Source organism: Aedes albopictus, chromosome 3, assembly GCF_035046485.1.
Source record: "Aedes albopictus strain Foshan chromosome 3, AalbF5, whole genome shotgun sequence".
Classification (NCBI taxonomy): domain Eukaryota; kingdom Metazoa; phylum Arthropoda; class Insecta; order Diptera; family Culicidae; genus Aedes; species Aedes albopictus.
Genome location: NC_085138.1, coordinates 107,816,374 through 107,841,568, shown reverse-complemented (window position 1 = coordinate 107,841,568; position 25,195 = coordinate 107,816,374). Strand labels below are relative to the sequence as shown.

General features: G+C 41.5%; 1 protein-coding gene across 1 annotated transcript in view; it reads left to right on the top strand.

The window, feature by feature from the left end:
- Window positions 1-771: 771 nt before the first annotated feature.
- LOC109415050 (thioester-containing protein 1 allele S3-like) overlaps window positions 772-25,195 on the top strand; it is a 49,700-nt gene continuing 25,276 nt past the window's right edge. Inside the window, exons 1-8 of the mRNA XM_029877332.2 lie at window positions 772-1,149; window positions 1,223-1,763; window positions 8,836-9,175; window positions 9,236-9,501; window positions 9,562-9,656; window positions 9,712-9,961; window positions 10,021-10,230; window positions 10,583-10,622. Coding sequence (XP_029733192.2) covers window positions 1,088-1,149; window positions 1,223-1,763; window positions 8,836-9,175; window positions 9,236-9,501; window positions 9,562-9,656; window positions 9,712-9,961; window positions 10,021-10,230; window positions 10,583-10,622 — 1,804 coding nt within the window. The 5' untranslated portion in view covers window positions 772-1,087. The remainder of the gene's footprint in view (window positions 1,150-1,222; window positions 1,764-8,835; window positions 9,176-9,235; window positions 9,502-9,561; window positions 9,657-9,711; window positions 9,962-10,020; window positions 10,231-10,582; window positions 10,623-25,195) is intronic.

The window sequence follows — 25,195 nt, the reverse complement described above, 5'->3', positions numbered from 1 at the left end:
CAACTCTTAGCTGGCCGTCTTTGTCGTCGATCGACCCGTGGAAGCATGAGGTAGGAACTTGTGAAGACCAGAGCTATCGACTCACCGTTTTGCAGCCCCAATTCCAAACCAATTGATTTGAAATTTGGTTTCACAGGTAGTCACAGGCTGTAGTCCACTTTCGCACTAGGAAAGTGGATCGTTAAGGTTACCACAAATGATGTAAGCGTTACTTTATCAACTACTTAAGCAACTGGACGTATCTAAATGCATGATGGGTAGGGTGCTGTCCATAAATTTTGTACACGGCTAGATACTATACGTATCTCTCCGCGTTCCAAAAATTGTGTTAATTGGTTAAACTTTGGCTGAGTTTTAGCAGAAAAGTGCCCAAAATAGGAGCCCTGTCGAGATGGTTCCACTTCCCTATCATGATTGTGCGTCGCGATTACCAAGGCCAAATTTGATTATTTCATTCGTAATTCCATGAAACATTTCAATAACCAAATAATCATGGCTTTAGCAGTTATATAATCTGTTTTGTAAACCCCTTTAAGAATACATGGAGCTATAATCGCTTTTCAGATAAAATCATATTAATTCTAACTGATGGGGCCTTGCTAAAAGGGACTTTATGCAATTGTTACCACGCCTGAGCCAGATGCATATCGGAATAAAGCTGTCCATATGGTTCCAAGTTTTTGGCTTTCCTTCAACTTAAAGTAAATTGAACCTCAAAATTTGATTGAAAAACATTAATTTTTGCGGCTTTGCCAGCGGTTTTACTTTTTTTAGTAATTCCCATAGGCTGTGGATTAAAGAAGCGTTTTGAACCGTAACGCTGTGAAAAAGCGATTATTCTAACAACCAACTGATAGGTAAAACCCGAAAAATCGCTACATTGTATTTACACTAGGCACGGCCATGCTGATAAGTTTAGAGTTTTTGTTTTAGTTTACGCGGGATTCCCTCAGCCCGATAGTAACGGCAAAGCATAAGACAAAATCGTCTACGTTTTATTTTTTCCCCAGTTTTGTGGCAGATTTCGATACGTTCGGTATTCTGAAGTGCGAATTAAAATAGTGACGATCGTCGCAGTGAAATTACGATGAACACGTTGATCATTTTAGTATGTAGTGTTTTTGCCATAGCAAACTGCCAGGATGCTAGGTAAGTGCTAACAGAAGGATACGTCACAGTGCGTTGTCGATCTCGTAGAAATCCTTGATTCTCTGCATTTCAGTGTGATCTCCTTTGGGCCGAAATACATCCGGCCAAATCAACCCTATATTGTTGCCTTGGCCAATCCACACAGTTCAGATGTGAGCGTGAATCTCACCTTAACTTGTGACGATGGAACTCCATCTCGGTTAAGTAAAACTCTCAAGAAACAGAGTATTGAGCGTTATTCTTTAATGGTTCCAAATGGAGTTAACATTGAAAGTGAATGTACCTTTTTGGCGGTCAACAACGGCGGAAATATAAATGTGCGCCAAGAAGCCACGCTAAGTGTTGCACGGAAGACACTTTCAATATTTATCCTTACCGACAAACCCATCTACAAGCCGGGCGATATAGTAAGATTTCGGGTGGTCGTACTCGACATGGCGACGAAACCGGTCAATCATATCGACAGTATTCAGATCGATTTGGAAGACAGCAATGGGGAATCCCGGAGACAGTGGACGCAAGCTGTGCTTTACAAGGGAATTTTCGCAGCCAGTCACAGGATGTCGTCCACTCCAGCGCTGGGCAAGTGGGCCATTAAGGTCACCGCAAATGATGTAAGAATTACTTTATCAATTACATAAATAATCGTACGCTTCTAAATGCGTGATGGGTAGGTTCACAAAAAAAACAAATTTTCAACTATTTACCAAGAAGTTTCTGGTTCACCGATTGATACAAATGAAACGTGGGAGTTGAATATCTCACATAACAAGACTTCTATAGCAATTCGCTCAGAGGAAATGAACTGTCAGCATTTAAAATTTTTCACTCAAACGTAACGTTCTTTGTTTCAGAAATTTTGAAATGACACCGGGTGTAGAAAACAGTCCTACGTCATAAATCGAAGTAAAGGTGCTCAATTCTAATAGAAAGAAATATATACACACTAGACCTGTGCGCCGACTATATTTTGCTCGGCGGCGGCGTGAGGGCCATTTTTGACCGGCGGCGGCGGCGTCATCGGCGTCACGCCGGTGGCAGCTTTCAGCGGTGGCGGCGTGACCAAAATTTGACCATAATTTCAACATTGGCAAAGCTAAGAAGTTGTCTTACGCTCTAGAATGTAGTCTGAGCTTTTTCATGACCATTGATGGCATAAACTATTACGTAAGAATGAATACCTTTTTTATTTCTGTTCAGGTTCGTCACTGCGTGATTAGACCTGTTGCGATTTTTTTTTATTTATTCGTTTATTTGGAAGGCTCAGGCGCCACATCCCAAGGAACAGAACAAGTTGAATAAAAGTTTCTTAAACTAAAATTTGCTCAATAGTTATTTTTGTTCCACTCCTGTACAGCTAAAATGTTTGTTAAGCTAAGTTTCCAGATCCCAAGGAGAGCGCTCAAGTAAAATTCCACCTTTTTCCACAAGTAATTTTGACAACTGATCCAGTATGGGGAGAAATGTTACTTTTCCTTACGGAATAACATCGCGAACTATTTTTCCGCAAGGAAAAGTGACAGCTCCATTTGATTCGCACGGGAAGCGTTACAAGTGTTACACTTTTTTCCTTACTTGCCATCTGCGAACTGCACAAGTAATTTTGAAGCGGAATCATTACTTGACCATTACTTGTCCTATCTTTTTGCACAGTACGTACGAAGTGGAAACTAGCCATTAAGATGGGCATAAATGAGCCGAAATGATTTGTACATACATATTTGTTTTTATGTTGTTGACATTTTTCAAATTTATAATTGGCTTAGTACTAGGGAAGTGGAACCATCTCGGCAGGGGTCCTATTTTGGGCACTTTTCTGCTATACCTCAGCCAATTCTGAACCAATTGACACAATTTTTGGAACGCGATGAGATTCGTATAGTATCTAGCCGTGCACAAAATTTCAAGTCAAGAATCTTCGAAAGAAATTCCTGGAGGATTCCCCAAATGAATTAAAGCAGGACTCCCAAGGGAATTACAGCAGGAATTTAAAAAAAAAATCCAGGTGGAATCTCCGATGGAATTCTAGCGGAAATTTTTTAAAGAATTTTGAGAAGGAATCTTCAAAGGATTTCAAGGAGGAATCAACGAAAATATTGAGTAGGAATCTCTGAAGGAATTCCAGCAGAAATCCCTGAGAGAATACTAGGAGGAATTTCCGGAAGAATTCCATGGGAAATCCTCGAATTCCTTCCATGAGGTATTCCAGCAGGAACCTCCGAAGGAATTCTAGGAAGAATCCCCGGAAGAATTCTAAGACGAATCCCCTGAGGAATTCTAGGAGGAATCTCCGAAGAAATTCGAAGAGGAATCACCATAGGAACTTCAAGATGGAATCTCTGAAGGAAATCGAGAAGGAATCCCCGACAAAATATCAGGAGAAATCTCCGAAGGAATTTTAGGAAGAACCCTCGAAGGAAGAACCCCTCAAAAGAAACCCCCGAAGGAATTCTAAAAGGAATCCCCGAAATTACTCTAGGAGGAATTCCAAGGAAAATCCCCGACAGGAGAAATTCTCGAAAGAATTTTAGGAAGAATCACCGAAGGAATTCCAGGAAGATATGTTGCATAATCCGCGAAAGAAGTCTAGAATGAATCCATGAAGAAATTACAGAAGAAATCCCAGCAGGAATTCCAGAGGTCTTCTTCGAAGGAGTTCCGGGAGTTCTCGCAGGAATCCCAAGAGGAAACCCCGAAAGAATTCCTGGTGAAATCTCCGAAAAATCGAAGAGGAATTCCCGTAGACATTTCAGGAGGAGTCCCCGACGGAATATCAGGAGGAATCCCCAAAGAAATTTCAGTTGAAATCCCCTAAGAAAATCTAGAAGGAATCCCCGAAGGAATTTAAAGAGGAATCTTCGAGTTAATTCCAGGAGGAATACCTAAAGGAATTCCAGGAGGATTCCTCGAAGGAAGTCCAGGAGAAATCTCTGAAGGAGGTCCATCAGGAATATCCGACGGGATTCCTGGAAGAATTCCTGAAGCAATTCCTAGAAAAATCCCCGAAGAAATGAAAGGAAAAATCCCTGCAGGAATCCCAGGGGGAACCCCTAAAGGAATTCTGGGAGAAATCTCCGAAGACATTCCAAACGGAATACTCGAAGGATTTCCAAAGGAATTCCAGGAAGAATTCCTGAAGAAATTTCTAGGAGAAATCACTGAAGCCATTCGAGAAGGAAATCTCAAAAGAATTCCAGAAGGACTCCTAAAGGAATTCCATGAGGAATCACTTAAGCAAATCCGGGAAGACTCTGAAGGAATTCTAAGAGGAATCATCAAAGAAATTCCAGAAGGAAACCCTGTAGAAATTTCTGGAGAAATTCACGTTAGAATATCAGGAGAAAACCCCGAAAGAATTTCAGGAGGAATCCATGAAAGATGTCTAGGAGGAATACCCGAAGGAATTCCAAAAGGAATCCCTAAAAGGAATTCCATGAGACATTCCAGAATGAATTCTAGGAGGAATCCCCGAAGGAAATCCAAGAGGAATCCCTGAGTGAAGTGCAGGAGAAATCCCTGGAGGAATTCCAGGTGGAGTCTCTGAAAGACTTCTCAGAGGAACCACCAAACAAATTTGACGGAGTATTAGAAGGAAAGAATTTCAGGAAGAATCCTCGAAGGAAGTCTAGAAGGAAACCCCGAAAGAAAATGTAGGGAGAATCTCCGGAGGAATTCCAAGAGGGATCCCCGAAAGAATTCCAGGGAAAAGCCAGGAGGAATCCTCGAAGGAAGTCCAGGGGAACCCCTGAAGGAAGTCTAGGAGGAAACCCTGAAGAAATTACAGGAGAAATCCCTGAAGGGATTCCAGGGGAATGCTCGAAGGAATTCCGGTAGAAATATCCACAGAATTTCCAAGCGGAATCCTCGAAGGATTTTCAGCGAAGCTCTCCGGGTAGGGGGAAGAATTTGCAGTAGGTATTCTCTAAAGAATTCCAGAAGGAAATCCTTGAGGAATTTTTGTAGAAACTCCATGAAAGATCCCTCAAGAATATCCTGGAGATTATCCTGATTATAATCCTAAGGGAATTATTGAATGGCCTCCTACAAGATTCCCTGAAGGAACTTCTGCAGGAACTCCTGAATAAGCTTCTGGAGAAATCCCTGATGTAACTCCTGAAAGCATCCGTGGGTCTTCCTGAAAAAAATCTTAATCTCAATCTACACTCTGAAAGAACCCCAGGAGCGACCCCTGGAAGAACTTCTGGAAGAATTCCTGAAGAACCTTCTCGAACAATCCCCTAAGGATATCCTGAAGAACACTTGGAAGGAACTCTTATATAGGAATCGCTGAATAAACTTCTGGGATAAATCCTGAGTTCTCCTGGATCTTCGTATAAGATTCTCTGAAGGAACTTCTGTAATGATTTCTGAAGGAACTTCTGTAGGAATCCCTGAAGAAATTCAGCAGGAATCTCTGAAGAAACATCTGCAAGAATCCCTGAAACTCCTGGAGGAATCTATGATGGAACTCCCGGAGAGAACGCTGTAGGAATTTCTAATGGTACTTCAGAAGGAATCTCTGCAAGAACTCCTAGACTAATTTCTAAAGACCTTCTGTAGGAATTCCTGAAGAAACTTCTCACGGGATTCTTGATGGATCTTCAGGTGGCATTTATGAATTCTCCTGAAAGAATAATAAAAGTGACTTTTGCAAGGATACCTCAACGAACTTCGTTTAGGGAACTTCTGAAGGAATTCCTAATGAACACATGGAGGCATCCCTGAATCCTCCTGGAGCTATTAGGGAGACCCCTGAGCGCACTCCTGGAGAGATCACCGACGGAACTTCTGGAGCAATCCTTTAAGAACTCCTGAAAGAATCTCTGCAAATTTTTCGAGAGGCATTCCGAAGTAATTCCAAGAGGAATCCCCGGTGGCATTTCAGGAGGGATTCTTGAACAAATTCCAGGAATTTTAGATGGATCTCCTGAAGATATCTCTGAAGAAAATCCTGGACTAGATTCTAGAGATACTCCAGTAGGAATTTCTGAAGGAACTTCTGAAGCAATCCATGAAGGAACTCTCAGACTAATCTCTGAAGGATCTCCAATGAGAATTCCTGAAGGATCTTCTGGATGAATCTCTGATGTATCTTTAGTAGGCATCCCTGAATTCTCCTGAAATAATTTTTGAAGGTACTGGCTGTCGAGATCTTCCTGAAAAAAAAAATCATCCTGGAGGCATCCCTGAAGATTTTTCTGGAGGAATACTAGGTGGATCTCCAGAAGGCATCACTTAATCCTTCTGGAAGATTCTCTGAAGAAGCGTCTGGAGAGATGTGAATGTGTGTTCCAAAAGTTGAGAAATCAATTATTGTAATCGAACTCTTATGCTAGTGATCGTGAGATTTGTTTATCTCAACTATATATAAACTTAATTTTGTTCGTGCACTGATCACCGGCGTGAAAAATGAAAATCGGCGGCGTGACAAACAGCGGCGTATGGCGCGCCGCCGACACCTGGATCGGCGTCGGCGTGGGACAAAAAGTGTCGGCGGCGGCGTGACGTGGCGGCGCACAGGTCTAATACACACCCGAGCAAAAGTGTATGGTCATCACCTCAAAAATATAGAAAAGTTTTCCTATCATATCCCAGTCATCTTCCATTTAATCCATGCGTTCTTATACTCTATTAAAAGGTAAAGAGTTGAAATTGATTCGTTAATACTTATCACAAATTTCATACGAAATTTAGAGCACAAAAACTTTGCCAAAACTTATATGTTTTTCCAAAATCTATACGAATGAACAATTTCCGTGTAATTCAAAATTGGGTTAAATGAAAGCTGCACTAGGATCCTGTTGCTATTCTCTTTGAGAGCCCATCATTGATTAAGGTAAAATAATTGATAAGTTAATTGCTTAACTTAATAATGTATTTTGATAATGATAATACATTTTCTTCACTATAATCTAATGAATAATGGCTTTCAAAAGGGATAGAAATATGATTCTAATAAAACAAGGCGAAACTGGAAGCATTTCCACATTTTTAAGTTTTTGTTTTTTTTTAATTTAATAATGGAGCAATATTTTTAAAATCGGTTTTCGTACACATACATATAGAGGATAGATCAAGGTAGCTTTAGATTTTTTTTTAAGTAAGATGTTTTGCAGTTTTGCAAAAAAAAAACATTTTTGAAAAAAATTTCAAAAAAAAAATATTGATCTTTCCTCTACAAGTGTACGAAAACTGATTTTGAAAATTTTGCTTCGTTTTTGAATAAAAAATCTATAACCAAAAATGATTAAATGCTTCCAGTTTTGCCTTAATAGGTAAGTTTACGTCACGTGTTAGTGTGTCACAAAGGCCTACTATGTAGAACATTATACAACACTTTGCGGTTGTATATTGATATGTATATCTTTTCAGTAAGAACGTTTTCAGCGGTGATCCATTTTTTTGGTCCAAATGTATAATAAGGCATTGTCCAGTTAGAATCCGGACGCAGATAATCACATATATCTCAGAGGTGGAATAACAAACAGAAAAGGTTAAGCCCTCAATACAAAGATAATTTACTGTAGTTTCATGGAAAAATATCATTGAAATTATTTTATTTTATTTTTAATACGTTTTCTCATTTTTCCGTGATAACTTCCTTAAAAATCTGCACAATGGTAGTAAATTTTAACATCAACCCCTTCGGTGTATTTGTTTAACAATCGGTTCATCTCTGTAGTGTCCTGAGACCCTCTACCACTCTGATTAGGATTCTAAAGAAACTTTGCCAAATATTTCTCTTCTTGCGAAATTAAGGGCTATTCAGTGAATTCCAAAGAAGCGAAATTTGAGTGTTTTTTCGTTAATAAACACTATCCAACAGTGATGACACCACTGCACATCTCAGGCTGTCGTGATAGCTCCCCAATGTAGCTCAAACCTCTACAGATCCCTTGTGTGCATTTTTGAAAAGCAGCACGCGATTCTTGAGATTGTCATCTTTGTACACATTTGGTGTCAAAATCGTGATGTGAGAAAACGATGTCCAGAGCTCGAACTTCCTGGCAAATCTTGGAATTCCAAGCAGATTTATCCATGAACATAAACTTCAACCTTCCTTGGACACTTCCTCATGGCATGGTTAACAACATCTGAGCACATCACACATAATGGTTTTGGAGATATTAACATTTTTCGCGACTGTCGTACCTGACCACCCTAAATTACTAGCGTGTTTGTGCAAAATTTTTTTCCTTCGCATGTTTTCAATCTGAAATAATTTTTTACTCGTAGCAAGAAAATTGATGAAATTTTCACCATTAATAGAGGACTTGTTTATGATCAGATGCAGTGAAAAAAATATGATTATGATCATTTAGAGCGTCACAATAAATTATCCTTTGCGTCCGGATTCTAACTGGACAATGCTTTAGTTCTAAAAAAAAACGCCAAAAATAAATAGATCAAATTCCGCTCGCTTTCACCGCTATTCGATTCAAATCCTAAATCGCGCATAAACGTCAACTTTTCACTGTTTTGAAGGTAGAACTAGTCATTCTTTAAGGTGAAGTTAATTCCCGGAGATATAAAATTCATCCGGAACTCTTCCTTCAGTTTCTCTGGATTTTTTTTTTCAAAAGAAGGATGCTTGCAATTCAACAGAATCTTCAAAAACAAGGACAAAATATCGAGAAAAAAAAACAACATTTTATTGAAACTAATGCATAAATCTACTCTCTTTAGGGCGTCATTACCAACGAGAAATTGCAGCAGTTCGAGGTCCGAGAATATGTGATGCCTAAGTTTGTCGTCAAAGTAGTACCTTCGTGCATTCTGCTAATATCTGACAAAGAAATCAGTTTGAACGTCGAATCGCACTACACATTCGGAGGTCCGGTTCGAGGCGAGATTTTTGTACAACTGTTCACTGATGATGATTTACATGTAGCCACTCACAGTTATAGAAGGAGTTTTGATGGTAACGGTACTTTTCGGTTCATGCTGAAGGACGAACTCGATGCTCCGTATGACAAAGATTATGTCATGGTACGGGCCAACGTATCGCTGACGGAAAATGTTTTCAGTAAGTGAAATAAGAAATGGTTTGAGATTTATGTAACAGAGTTCTGAATAATTCCGTCAGATTTTGCGTTGTCCTTCACCGAAGAAATTCCTGTATTCATGTGTCCGTATCAAATTGAGCTTATAAGTGCTGTGAAATACTACCGGCCTGGGGTACCATATCACTGCAGGTTATCTGTCAAAGATCACTATGGAGTTCCAGTAAAACACAAGTCCTTAATAGTCAAAACCGATACAGGTGTGGAACGGTCTGTAACGCTTGACGACCACGGAGTAACATCTTTAGAACTCGCCATGCCAGATGAAGCTGACTCTGTAGATATATCGGTGAGTATTCTTTGAGCTGTAGTCGGTGCATATACCTACTAATCATTTCTTTTGTCTTAGGTAAGCTTAGAAAACCGGGAATGCAAAAATATACATACGATAGAGGGCCTTGAATTTACATCATCCCAATACCTGCAAATTTCTTTGCTCAAAAGGTTTCCATTGAACTACCCGAAGCTATGAAATAGTATTTATTCGATTTTTTTTTAGAAATGTAAAAGACTCGACTGTGTCCTTCATCATCAGATCGAACGTGGAGTTATCTCATTTGTATTTTCTTGTTACAAGCCGAGGAAACATTTTGTTGGCCAAATATGAGTATTGTTATAGAAAAATGTCACATATGATTAATTTTAAACTTACCGTAGATATGACGGTACAGTCTAAACTAGTTGTCTACACACTTAATTCCGGTCACTTGGTTATGGATCATTTTAAACTGGACTATTTTGCCAATGAAGTGAGTCGGGTCCAATAAGTAGTAATAATCAAAAGAAAATATAATGCATTTAATTTTAGTTCGAGCTATCACCAGAAGAATACAAATTTCAACCAGATCAAGTGGTTGAACTACACGTCAAAGCGGAGAAAGATTCGTATGTAGCTTTGCAGGCAATCGACCAAGGAGCTCTCCAATTGGGATACGAAGGATTCGGAATAACGAAGGCGCATGTTTTTGAGGATCTAGATGAGTACACTCCTGATCTCATCGAATTCGACCCTATCGGTGTAAGATTTTATAATGGGCAAACAGATGCTTTATTGAATGTTCATGGGGTATCGGTTCCCTTATTAATCATAGTGCTCCTGATTTCATCCTACTCAAAACAAAAGATTGAAGTGCTGTTGATCTTGCTTCTTATTTTTGTATGCATGTTGGAAGTGAGCACGAATCGCCTGCTTCCAAATAGGATTAATTTGGGAGCTTAAGAGCATTAAGTGCACTGAGACCCTGATCAAGATACAAACTATGACCAAATCGAAAGCACAACTGCCACAAATGTCTTTAGAAAGACATTTTTGTCCGTATATTCCTCTTAAGTCTTATTTTCCAGAAAACTGATTTGTTTTTATTCAACAGTCTTTAGGATTATTTTTCAGAACTGGTTTCAATACTCACGGTAAGTATTACCAGATTTATACTTGAATAAGCCACGAGCAGCTCTTGTAGAGTTTCAAAAAAGATTCTTTGTACTACTTAAAGCGTACGTGGTATCGTTTTTAAAAGGAACAGCCATGCCTGATGAAGCACCACACATTGAAAAAAAAAACAGTATCAAAGGCGGGAAATAATTGAAAGATTTTCGTTTTTTTTTTCGTTCGAGCATACGTAGTTGATGGACAGCGCCTTACGGCACCCTGATGGAATTCCAATGACTTATTCGAAGAAAAATTTTCTCGAAAATTGAATAGTGATGGTGCCATGTCGAAAGATACTCCTGGAGTCTACAAGCGTGCGAAGTATTATTTTTTTCTCGCACATTCTCTTTGATAAACACAAAAAAGAGCGAGATAAAAGAGGATGCAAGTGCCCTCTCTTTCATCTTTCTCTTTCTTGTGTTTGTTTAAGTGAGTGGGTGAGAAAAAAAAACTAGGGGTGGGTAATGTCCGAGATATAACCGCAATGTTGACGTAGGACAAAGGCTGGAATGGTCAAAACCAAGACACGCTGTCAAAATTCAAATGGGTGGAGTGATGCGTTGTGTTGTAAAATTGTTATGTATGATCCCCTTCGTTCACATTCATTGACTAGTTAATTTATTTTGAAGGTCAAGAATTAATTTATTTTGAAGGTAAATGATCAATCAACCGTTCTTCGAAAGTATTTTCATTGAACGGATAAAATTATTAGAATATTAAATGGCGCTAGAAAGACCATTTTGATTGGAGTTTCACGTAAAGTAAAATAATCTGGATACGACAAACGTTGTTTACATCTGAAAAGAACAATTAGTGGCTTCTGTCGGTCGCTTTTAATTATCCGATACCTCTTGAGGAATCATTTTCACTGATCCTGAAAAGAATCGTTTAAATAACAGAAGATTTTGGCAAGACAATTGCATGAATTCAACACGCAATGCGAGTTTATTTTATCCGCACTGAATGCTGAAAGCCATCGAAAACTGACGTCGCTTGCTGCCGTGGATGAGATTCCTGGTGCTATCAGCACCATATTCGAGAGTCGTTACTGAGTTGATGTGCAGCTGCCTAGCTGGGAAGTGATATCCACTCTCCTTGACTGATCCATGGAAAATGACGAAAGAAAACAGAGGGAACAGCTTTTATGCCCCTAAAAGTAGTAGTAAATTTTCATTGAACGGATAAAGTAACCAACATATTTAATGGTTTAGTTCATTTTAATTTGAAAAATATTAAAATTAAATTTTGTGTTTTACGCAAAATTGCCCGAAAAATGGATATTGCGTTGCTAAAATCCGGTTGGAACCATTAGTGGCCGGCTTCATCGTTGTTGCTTAGCCACTAAGTATTCAATCTTTCACTTTTCGATTACATCACATTTTTCCCGATCGATGGAATAACATCCGATTCACAACTCTTGAGGAATCATTTTCGATGGCCCTGAGAAGAACCGTTGGAACAATTGACGATTTTAGAATGAAAATGACATGAATTCATCATGCCACGCAATGCGATTTGGTTTTCTCAGTGCTGAATGCTGGACACCATCGAATATTGACCCGCAGCTTGCAGCCATGGATGAGATTAATATCTTGCTTCACTTTTGCTGAGCAACGAATCTCTCAATTTTTCACTTTTGAGTTGCACTAAACATTTCTCGATTGATGGAGGAATCCAATCCAATTTATAACTCTTTAGGAAACATTTTCGGTGGTCCTGAAAAGGCCCGTATGAATAATGGACGATTTTGATGCCACGAAATGCGTGTTGGTTTTCTCCGCGCTCAATGCTTGACGCCGTCGAAAACTGGCCTGCCGCTTGCTGCCGTGGTCCGTGGATGGAATTCCTTGTGTAATCGGCCGAGAATCGTCGCAGTTGATGTACTGCCAGCTTTGAAGGTGACATCCACCTCCACCCTCCTTGACTGATCCAACGAAAATGACGGAAGAAAACAGAAGTCACTGCTTTTATTCCCCTAGATTAGCAGATTAGGCTCCTCCCATTTGGCTGGCTTTCCAGGTTATTTCGTTTGCATTACCCGCCCCGAATGCTCCTGACGCATCAAGCAACTAATCAACCGAGAAATGAGAAAATTTTCATTGAACGGATAGAGTAACCAAAATATTGGATAATTTCGATCAGTTTGATTCGGAAAATGTTTCAACTTAATTATTATTAAACAATGTTTCACGCAAAATAGTCCGGATAGAATAATACGATGTTAAATTCCGGGTGGAACCATTAGGCCATTAGTGACCGGCTTCATCATTATTGCTGGGCCACCAAGTATTCAATCTTTCACTTTTCAGTTTCACCACACTTTTCTCGTTCAATGGAATAAAATTAGCTGGTTCACAAACTCTTAAGGAATAATTTACGGTGGTCCTAAACCGTTTGATTAATTGACGATTTTAGGAACGAAATGGCATGAATTCACCATGTCACGCAATGCGTGTTGGTTTTCTCCGTGCTGAATCGCCACCGAAAACTGGACCGCCGCTTGCTGCCGTGGATTAGAATAAAGTCCAGTTTCACTATTGCTGGCAACGATGCTCTGTCTTTTGCATTTTGGTTGCACTACTACATCTCGATCGATGTTGGAAATTATCCAATTAACTCTTGAGGAATCATTTTCGATGGTCCTGAAAAGGACCGGTTTGAATAATGGACGATTTTGATGCATTCACCATGCCATGCAATGCGTGTTGGTTTTCTCTGCGGAGTGCGGAGAGTGCTGGACGCCGTCGAAAATTGACCCACCGCTCCGCTGCAATGGATGCGATTCCAGATGCTATCATCAGCACGATAGCCGAGAGCAGTCGCTGGGTTGTTGTGCTGCTGCCTTGCTGGAGGTGACATTCACATCCAACCCGCTTGACTAATCCAACGAAAATGACGAAAGAAATTTTTTTTTTTTTTAAGTTTAAATTTCGTTTATTTCCATTTCTCTTTACATGTCTATAAGTTATACATTTTAAGTGATACTGATTCTATAATCATTTCAGCTTTGGTCATTTCTGACTAGTTGGACCCTTGACATTACAAATAGAAAATGTTTTGCTTTTGAAGCACTGTTTTGTGATTTTTCTTACATAACTACTTACAAACTAACCTAACTAAATCTTAACCTAATTGTTCTGGAACAGCGAGTTAATTAGTGCGTGCTCCGATAGCAGTGCTTTATCTCTAAATTTTAGAAAGGTTGTTGCAATTTGTTCGTCTATTGTATTTGTATTTGTTAGTTGGTGGGCTATTGCATTTCTGGTGTTAAAGGGTACATTGAGGATCATTTTTAATGTTCTATTTTGTAATTTTTGGAGTGATTTTCTGTGGGTCATTGCAGTTGTGTGCCAGACGGGCATCGCATACTGAATTACAGGGGAAATTATTTGTTTGTATACAGCTATTTTGTTTTTTAGACATAGTTTTGACCTACGGTTAATAAGGGGATACAAAGATCTTACAATTTGGTTACATTTAGCTTTTGTTTTCTCGATGTGCGATCTGAAGAGGAGCATTCGATCTAGAGTTAGCCCGAGGTAAACGACTTCGAGGGACCATTCGATCGGGACACCATCCATATGGATTTTGCAGTTCTCAGAGGGGGTAAGCCTGGGCGAGCGACTATAGGGGAAGATTATTACCTGCGTCTTTGTTGCATTTAGTTTTATCTTCCAGCAGGATGCGTACTGCTGGAAGGAGTTAAGGCACTCTTGCAACTTTTTAGTTGCAGCTTTTGTGTGTCTTCCCTTGACCATGATGCCTGTGTCATCCGCAAAGAGAGACAGGTAGCAGCCGTCCGGAAATTGGGGTACATCTGAAGTATAGATACTGTAGAGAATCGGCCCAAGCAGACTTCCTTGGGGGACCCCAGCGGGGATCTGGAAGTTGTCGGACAGCTGACCATTGAGGGACACTCGAAACTCCCGGTTTTTCAGATAGTGTTGAACTATTTTAATGAGGTAGATTGGGAAGTTGTACCGGTACAATTTGAACACTAGCCCGTCGTGCCACACGTTGTCAAAGGCCTTCTCAACATCGAGAAGGTCCATGACTGTGGACTTAGCGACGGACTTGTTCTTTTTGATGATATTGGCTACCCGAAACAACTGGTGAGCCGTCGAGTGCCCCTTGCGGAAGCCGAATTGTTCCGGAGGCAGAATGTTGTTGTTGTTCACATGGTCTTGGACACGATTCAAGATAAGTCGCTCAAAAAGGTTACTGAGAGCTGACAGCAAGCTAATAGGCCTGTAGCTTTTGGGACTTGTGGGGTCCTTTCCGGGCTTTAAAATCGGAACTATCTTCGCCATCTTCCAGCAGGATGGGAAGTAGTTCAGATCGAGGCACTTGTTGAAAATATCGGTGATATGAGCCAGGGTGGACAGGCTTAGATTTTTTAGCACTAGATTGAAAATCGAGTCGAAGCCGGGCGCTTTCATATTTTTAGAACCTTTGAGAGCGGCTTGGACTTCTTCAACCGAGACCTTCTTGTTTTCGGGGACGTAGCACGGGGTGTTGTTCAAGATGGATAGAGTGTTGGATACATCTTGCTCCATCGGGCTGACCATAGTACTTCCTATCAGATGTGATTGGCTGAAGTGTGTTCCTATTGTGTTCGACTTTTCCAGTGGCGAGACAAGTAGCTTATCATTTAATTTTAGGGGAGGAACCTGCTGAGGTTTTGAATTTAACACTTTGGCAACTTTCCAGAAGGGTTTTGCGTGGGGATTCATCTTACTTATGTCTTTTCTGAACCTATCGTTTTTGATTTCCTGAACTCGTTTTGCAATAATTTTGGTCAAATGACCGGCCTGATACTTTTTGAATGGATCACCTGTACGTTGAAACTGTCGTCGAAAAACGTTCCTAGCTCTAATGATACTGATGGTTTCGGGGTCAAGTGTTAGGTACCTACTTACTGTTTCAACCTTGGGGACGCATTCATCTTCCGCTGTCGCTATGGCCGCTTGCAGGTTGCCGACCGCTCGATCGACGTCCTCGACGGTATTCAGCTGCATATCCGTGATGATTCTGGAGTCGACTCGCCGCTGGAACTCCACCCAGTTGACTCGATGGTAATCTTTTCTCGTGCGACGGATGCCGCACTGCGCTTCGCCACCAACCCGTGTGAGGACGGGCAAGTGGTCAGAACTCAGGTCGTTCACGGTGATCGGCAGGGAGACCTCCGTGTTGGTGAGGAAGTAGTCCAGGCAAGCCGGGGAGCCCGCCGGAGACACGAATGTTGGTTCACGTGGGGCGTGTACAGCAAAATAGCCCAGTTGGGACTCGTCGAAGAGCATGTTCCCGTTCTTGTTACGGCGGTGGTTTCCCCAGCACTCGTGCTTGGCGTTCAAGTCGCACGCCACGATGAACTTCTTGCAGTGCCGCGTCAGCTTGACAAGATCGTTTTTAAACTGCCGAGCCTTACCTGTGTTTTCGTAGCACTGCTGGGGGCAGTAGGCGGCGATCACCAACAGCGGGCCGTTCGAAGTTCGAAGCTCGATTCCGATGGCTTCGATTACCGTTGTTTGGTAGTGGGGCTTGGTTTCGAATTTGATTGGCTGCCTGACAGCCACTGCAACTCCTCCTCCTCTAGCCGTTGTTCGGTCCAGGCGTACGATGGTGAATCCCGGCAGGCTAAACTTGTCTCCAGGTTTCAGGTGGGTTTCGGTTAAGGCGATGATGTCAGCTTCCTCCTTCTTCGCAAAATCCAATAATTCCACGGCCTTGCATTTGGCGGCGTGGGCATTCCAGAGTACTATTTTCGTATCATTAGCCATGGCGAATGATGAACTCACCGAGGCAGATGATTTGGTCAGCACGTGTGCGACACTGGTGTAGTTTGGTCCACATTTCGTGGAAGATGGGCATCAACTGCTCTGGCGTGAGCAAGGGAGCCTCATCCTCCACTGGCTTGAGTTGACTAGCTTGGGGGACCGTCCAACCGGGCGGTGGACCGTGGCGCAGAATGTCCCGATACGATGCACCTGGGTTTGCGGGCCTCGGATCCGAGGAGCGCTGGCTTGGCTGGCCGGTCTGGCGGGGGAGATTCGGAAAACTTTCTGTGTTGAACTGCGGAGCCACCTGGCGACGGCGACGAGGTTGGTTTTGGTTCACTGATTTACTTCGGATCTGCTTGTATTCTTCGCGCTTGGCACACGTCCGGTCGGTGGCACGGTGATTTTCGCCGCAATTTACGCACTTGTATTCGGCAACTTCCTCGATGGGGCAGTCCTTGGTTTCGTGTTGGAGTGTGCAAGCGGCACACCGTGGCTTCACTCGGCAGTTTCTTGCTCCATGTCCGTACTGCAGGCATCGCATGCACTGGGTAACGTCCCGATTTGCTCCACGGTACGCCTCCCAGGAAACGATGATGTCGAGGACGACCCTAGCCGCCTTCAGGGCGCCGAGAGTAACAGTTTCTGTCTGGAAATGCACCAGGAACAAGCAGTCCCTGTACACCTTCGATTTGTCGTGACGCGACATTGGGAATACGGCTACGGGTTTGAGCTTGTAGCGCTTTTCCAGGTCGGCTTTGATTTCTTCCGGTTTCTTGTTCGGCAACCCACGGATCACAGCCTTGAACGGCTTCTCCGATGGAATGTCGAAGGTGTAGAACTCCATTTTGGACTTCTCCAGGTACGTTTTCGCCTTCAGGTATTCCTTCATGGAGCTGATAACCACCTTGATGCCAACGCGGCACAGCTTGTAGGCCGCATTGACATTGATCGCCTTCATCGTAGCTTGCAGCCTGCCCAGATCGACTGATTTTACCATCAGCGGGGGCACCTTCGGGGCCGCAGTTCGTTGTTGCTGCGGCGCTTGTTGGTACTGGTGCTGTAGTTCGTCACCGTCCTCGTTGTCATCACCTATGCCTTCGCCAAAATCGCCTAGGTCGCTTTCGTTCACTGCCGTGCCACCCGTACTGTACGGGTTACGAGACAGAATGGTTTCCACGATTGTCTGCTCGTCATCATCGCGGTACTTTTTCTTCGGCCCCGGGTCTGGGGTGCTAGCGGTAGTGTCGGCCGACTCGCCTACGGTCCGACCTTTGCGCCGACGCGTCATCGAGACGACCGTGGAACACGATTTCGAACGCGAACACGATTCTGATTTCGATTGGGATAATTTTCCGCTTCCGATTTTGCAAACACGTCTATCACTGGTGAAAGTCAAACTTGGAATGATGATGACGAAAGAAAACAGAGAACACTGCTTTTATACCCCTAGATTAGCATATGAAGCTCCTCCCATTCGGCAGGATTTTCAGTTAATTTCGTTTGCATGACCCGCCCCTCATGCTCCAGACGCATCAAACGATTAATCAACCGAGAAATGAGAAAATTTTCATTGAGCGGATAATGTAACCAAAATATTAGATGATTTAGATTAAAATGATGTTAAAATTGAAAAATTTTTCACGCAAAATGGTCCGGTTATGATAATGCGTTGCCAAAGTCCGGGTGGAACAATTAGGCATCATAATTGTTGCTGGATGAGTCATCAAGCATTCAATCATTCACTTTTCGGTTGTACTACACTTTTCCCGTTCGTTGGAATGAAATTATCCGATTCACAGCTCTTGAAAAATCATTTTCGATGGTCCTTAAAAGGACCGTTTGGATAATGAATAATTTTAGGAAGAAAATTAAATGAATTCACTATGCCACTGCGCGTGTTTGTTTTTTCCGCACTAAATGCTGAACGCCGTCGAAAGCTGCCCCCCGCTTGTAGCCGTGGATGCGATTAATGACCGGCTTCACTCTTGCTGAGAAACGACGCTCTGTCCTTGCTTTGCACTACACCTTTCTCGATCGAGGGTGGAAATTCATCCAATTAACTCTTGAGAAATAATTTTCGATGGTCCTGAAAAGGACCGTTTGAATAATGGACGATTTTGATGAATTTACAATGCCACGCAATTCGTGTTGGTTTTCTCCGCGCTCAACGCTAGACGCCATCGAAAACTGGCCCGCCGCTTGCTGCCGTGAATGAGATTCCTGGTGCTATCAGTACGATAGCCGAGTGTCGTCGCTGAGTCGATGTGCCGCTGCCCAGCTCGAGGTGTCACCTCGACGGTGGTCGAAATGGAACTGACGAACAGCTCTCGCATGTTCGCATTCCTTCCTGCATCGTAGTTGCCCTCACGATGCGTACCAATCAGAGAGCGTTGGTAGACTGAACGAGAAAATTTGTCCGCTACCCATATTTATAGATTTCAGCGATTTCAATGTCTGACTTTAAAACAACTTTTCAACTATTTATCAATGATTATTAGGTTCACCGAATATTACAAATTAAACGCGGGAGTTTCATCTCTCAAAAAACGGGATTTGTTTATCATTTCGTACAGTGGGAAAGATACTGTGAGCGTTTAAAATCTTTCACTCAAACGTTACGCTCTTGGTTTCGTAAATTTTGAAATGACACCGGGTATAGAAAACAGAGACGTAGTCCTACGTCAAAACTGTCCACACTAGAGGTCTAGGATAACCTAGGAAAGTTAACATATCCGTTTTTGTGAAAGAACCTCTTTCGGCCACTGCTGGCCTTATTCATGGGCTCATCTAGGTCCAGACACGCTCGCACACTAGCTCGCACATCAATACCACTTTCTGGACGAGTACACTTCACGCTATCCGGTGGACGCTATGTCCAAAAGGTAGTATTATGAAAAGTGAATGTACACCAATTGCTTTTCGCTAGGATCGAAGTTTTGGACCTGTAGTTTCAGTATCTGTGCGGCTTCAAATATTTCATCTTGTTTTTTTTTTTAATTTTTGATTTTTTTTTCCTATTTTTCCGGTATAAATGTCGAAAAAAGTTTCTTTGAGGCGAATTTCATCTCGACTCTTTGGCGAGCGTTCGTGCGAGACAGTCGCAACATTTCGTTCGTCCGGTTTGTCTCCCGATACTATCCAGTTCGGTGGCTATTTTCCAAAGTGCTAGTTTCCCGAGTGATCAAGTGTTGAAGTGATTTTCCCCAGTGGGACGAGTGCGGTTGGCTAGGCCACAATTTTTGCCGCAAAAGTTCGTTTACCCGACGTCTCCACTAGACAGAAATGTCTTGCCATTTTGCTGGACAGATGTGTCATGACAGAAATGTTCTCTCGTTGTTTGCATGGAAAGCAGCGGTGTTGATCATTTCTGTTACGTTTTCTCTTTCTGGCAGCAAAATGGCAAGACATTTCTGTCTAGTGGAGACGTGGGGTAAGTTTGAGTAAAGTTCACGTTTTAATTGTATCACGTGGCGCATTGACCGATTATCGAGCACAGCAGTGCAGCACCCCCCGCACACATCGCCGCTCGCGCGGCCGTGATCGGCTTCTTCCAGTGAGTACCCAAGCTCATCGTCGTCGACAGCAGCAGCCCACCGAGAGAAGAGCAGAGAGCGTTCAACCGCCACACCAACGACGGGCGCTCAGCAGCAGCTCGCTTCCTCCCTGTGCGGGCCATCCGATCGCTTGGACCTGTCGTCGTCGAGACTGTGGCTAAACAAAGTGCACAAAGATAAGTACATAAAGTTACCTCTCGTTGTTCCCCCCTCTCCACTGACTCTTTGATTAGATTTAATTTGGTACATAAGCAGTTTTGACGTAGGACTACGTCTCTCTTTTCTATACCGGGTGTCATTCTAAATTTTCAGAAATCGGCCGCGTTACGTTTGAAGTGGAGATTTTGAGCGTTAATAACTCAGCCATTTCTCGTTGAATTTTCAAAATTTTGGCTCCAATCGATTGGAAATCTTTACACCAATTATGTACAATATTAACATTTGCTGATTTTCAATAACAAACTATTGAAAAATTTGAAAAAGTGAACCCATGTTTATTCCAGCCAATCACGATCGAGCACATTTTGGATGCTCCCGTCGAATATAAAAGCTACTGCTTCTTCGCATCTTCCCTCATTCGTCTTTGTCGTCTCGAGGTGAACGCATCGAACGAGAGCTGCCCACTTTCTTCGTTTGCGATTTCGCTCATTCTTCTTTGACGGCCGTGTCGGCTCGGTGGCGGTGGTTTTCGGCATGGGGACTGTTGCACATTCACCTTCTAACCGTCTAAGGCTGTGACCATAGTGGGTAAGGTGAGATGCGATCGGATGCGATAAGTTATGAGATGAGAAGAGGGATGCTTGATAGGCCATAGTGCATGAGGTTTTCAATGAGGGTGCGCATGTTGTTTTCACATCCTTTTTCGCCTATTTCGTGCGCATCAACGACTCGCGTGATTTGATCGATGAAGTCGTTTGTATGTTGAAGCGCTTCTTTGGATGTGGGTAGTGAAATGATCGTTTCATCTATAAGAGCGGAAAGATAAAACGCACCCTCTTATTGTTTTGCGCGGGCCGTTTTTTTTTGCTATAACTTAGTAGTTTTGATCCTGTTGCAATAGCAAAAACCGACCAGTTCAGAAAAAAAATCTGGTGTAACTGTACAAGATTGAGATTATTGAATTATTTATTTGAGAAAAGAATGTATAAAATGTAATTGTATCCGCGTGAACAATGTCTTCATGTATACACATATTTTTACTTTCCGGACTGTTCCCGTAACGTGGGTAGATCACCTTAGAACGGTGCGTTACGGTGTAAGATCTACCACATTGCATCAAATTTTAATCTTGCTATTTTACTGCCTAAAGTGGTAGCATACCAGACTAAAATTTGATGTATTTTTGTAATGTTTATGCTTTAATTTATGTATTGTTCTTAACTGCTAATAGATCTTTTGTTTCAGGGGGATTCAGGTAATTTTATAATAATACCATGTTTTACAAAATAGTAACTGTAACGAGCGTATCACTTATGCCCTATTCAGTATTCATTACTTAATCCTTTATTCTCTTTTCAGTGAATCTTACCACAATTCCTGGCGCACTAATCAATATTTTTTAGCAAATCACCGTATACATCACCATATTAATACATGCGAACATGTTTAAATATATATATCGTTATCTGGAAGCGTTTGGTACGGGAGGTCCACGCTTCCATCTTTCCCCTCGATTTCAAGGTGTAGAATGTTTTCAAATATTGACTATGTTGAAATCTTTCTATCCCTTGAAATCTTCTCTGCGGTACATGCTGCGCAGTTGGCCTGGCCGTTAGACAAGAAAAATGATAGCCTTCATTTTCCAGGATGCATTCAAGTAATGGCTGCGTTAGTTTGAGATTAGATTAGATTAGATTAGACACATATTTTTACTTTCCGGACTGGGATATCTGAGTGTTGATTTCAATTAAAATCAATATGAGACTTTTATACTGATTTTCGGCATCAAAACATTACTTGATTGTGCTGATTGTGCTGACCTAGGCAAAAAGAAACAAAAATTCGGCAAGTATGTATTATTTAAGGGTATAGGTTTTTTTATTACAAAATTTTCTACGAGAAAAGATGTCTTCAATAAGTACACAATAGTCATCATATATAATAGGTAAAAGAGTATCAAGCGAAATCGATGTCATACTTTTTTCGTTAAGGGATCTAGTTTTGCCTGACAAAGAAAAAAACAGAACCATTCAATCAGAATCCTTTTAGCAATTAAGTTAAATACCATAAACTTAATTACCTTAAACTTTCTAACTTGCACATGAATAACATGCACTGACCAAACGGCCATATCAAACATTGATCACTTGATTTAAATCCCGAACAGAGAAAATAAACTGTTTTCTTATACACATATAATAACAAAATGATGCTGTAAAAAACTTAAACGATTTGATTGAATACTATTTTATATGCAATGAAATATGTTATTTTACATGGCGATCGATAGACAGTATGATAAATTTTTATTACGTCTGGTCCATCAAATGCAAGTCATGTGAAAAAGCATTGAGTTATGTTTAAAACAACAACTTATTAACGCATTTTATATTACCTACCAGCATTTCCAAAACATTAAATCCGCATTCCTTTACATACACAACGAGCGCAATCATAAAATCCATACCCGACAAACGTTCTCTTGCGTTCTCTTGCGTTCACATGCGTCGAAGCAGCTCCATCGCATCTTCGCACTCATCGCAACTCATTTACTATGTACGGTTCATGCGTTCTGCATATAGTTTCCACAGAGTGTGCTTCGACGCTTATCCGATCTCTTTTCTCTTTGCATCGCACCTTACCCACTATGTGCTCAACGTAACACGGCAGACCAAGGAAGTGTATGAACATCAGATTGATCGACGGTGGTGGCAGGGGCAGCAGCAAAATCCGGAATCGCACCCACGGCAGCAAGCGGCGGGCCAATTTTCGACGGCTTCCAGCAAACAGCACGGAGAAATCCAACACGCATTGCGTGGCATGATGAATTGATTTCAATTTCTTCGAAAATGCTTCCGAGAGAGTTAATTGGATAAATTTCCTCCATCGACCGAGAAAGTGTAGTGAAAACAAATAGTGAAAGATTGAATTCTTGGTGGTGGTTCAGCAACAGTGAGGGCGATCACTAATCTCATCCACGGCAGCAAGCGGCGGGCCAATTTTCGACGGCGTTCAGCATTCAGCACGAAGAAATTTAACACGCATTGCGTGGCATGATTAATTCATGTCAATTTTCTGTCTGAAATCGTTTAATATTCAAACGGTTCTTTTCAGGACCATAGAAAATTATTCCTCAAGAGTTGTGAATCAGATAATTATTTCATTCCATCGCTCGGTAAAAGTGCGGTGCAACCGAATTGTGAAAATTGTATGCTTGGTGGCCCCGCAACAATAATGATGCCGGCCACTAATGACTCCACCAGGAATTTAGCAACGCTTTATCCTATCCAGAGCATTTTTCGTGAAACATTGTTTAATTTAACCATTTTTCGAATTAAAATTATCTAAATCTTCCAATATTTTGATTGCTTTATTGGTTAAATGAAAATTTTCTCATTTCTCGGTTGATTAACCGATTCAAGCGTCTGTTGCATGCGGGGCGGGACATGCAAACGAAATAAACTGGAAAGCCAGCCGAATGGGAGGAGCTTCATCTGCCAATCTAGGGATATAAAAGCTGTTCCCTCTGATTTCTTTCGTCATTTTCGTTGGATCAGTCAGACAGCCCGAATAAACCGGTATCATACAGTGCTGATTTAGGTTATCATTTTTTAATTATACATCTTATCGTACAACGGATTGTAAACCTATGATAGCATAAATTATATGGATTATAGCAAATATAATTTTCGGACTTTTTATGATAGACCGAATGGGTTGTTAAGTATCGTTACCATTCAAAAACGCATTTTTACACGAACAAACATTTTGTGATATCGTTCATGCTATAATCACTCTATAATTTAATATATGATACAGGGAATAATTAAAGCAAAACTGAAATATTTCACCACATCTGCATTATCGACAAAAAAAATCCACCCCTGCGCATTTGACGCTGGCGGCCGCTTCTGTCACATTTGACTACCGCCGAATCGTTTGTGTTTATCAAAGTGTTTTTTTTTCGGTGGTTGATTGGTGTTCGAACTGTGAATCCCGGGGTTGCTCCGTCGATCGTCGCGCGGTGTTTACTGATTACGCCAAATACAATTAGTGCTCGCGGGTTATTCAAAGACGATAATGTTGTGAAGTTTTTTCGGGGAAGCATTTTCAAACAGAAATGCCAGAAGGAGGATTACCGGACGACCATCAGGGCATGGCCACACTATGTGGCAATAAGCGAGGAAATCCGATGTTGAAGCTGTTGTTGTTGGAATGGACCACGGCAGCTAATCTGCACCTGAAAATACATTCTTTCCGGCAAAACAATCATCCCTCAACCTAGTGAGAGTCGATACCCAAGAATGGTGCGACGACGTTGCAACATACACACGCTAATGCACCGCCTGCAACCTGCGATGCCAACAAATTCCCGGCAAGAACGCACCAGCGATAAAGTGTTGAAATTTGGAAGTCGATTAAATATCAGAGATAATTTCTGCTCAGCGGTGTCAAATCGGGTAACTAATGCAAGGTAGGTATACACATGATACCATAATAACGTTATGATTACCTACGATATTACATGCTAACTATAATAAATTAATTATAGACAGGGAATTAGCCAAAACTAAATTATTGAAAATCATTCATAAATCATAAAGTGAATCGTAATCATTCATACTATGGCATTTGAAAAGTCTTGTATGATCAGATTTTAACAACGTTCATCATTCAATCATTAAATTATTATTACATCTATCATTATTATTCCACGAATAAAAATCTTATGATATGAATGATACCGTAAACCATAATTTTCTATGCGGGAGGGTGGATGTCACCCCCACAGCTGAACAGTGGCACATCAACCCAGCCGCAAAACTCTCGGCTATCGTGCGGATAGCACCAGGAATCTCATCCATGGCAGAAAGCGGCGTACCAGTATTTAGCAAGGAGAACACCAACACGCATTGCGTGACATGATGTTTTCATGCCATTTCGTTCCTAAAATCGTCAATTAATCAAACGGTTCTTTTCAGGACCACCGAAAATAATTCCTCAAAAGTTGTAAATCAGATAATTTCATTCCATCAATCGAGAAAAGTGTGGTTCAATCGA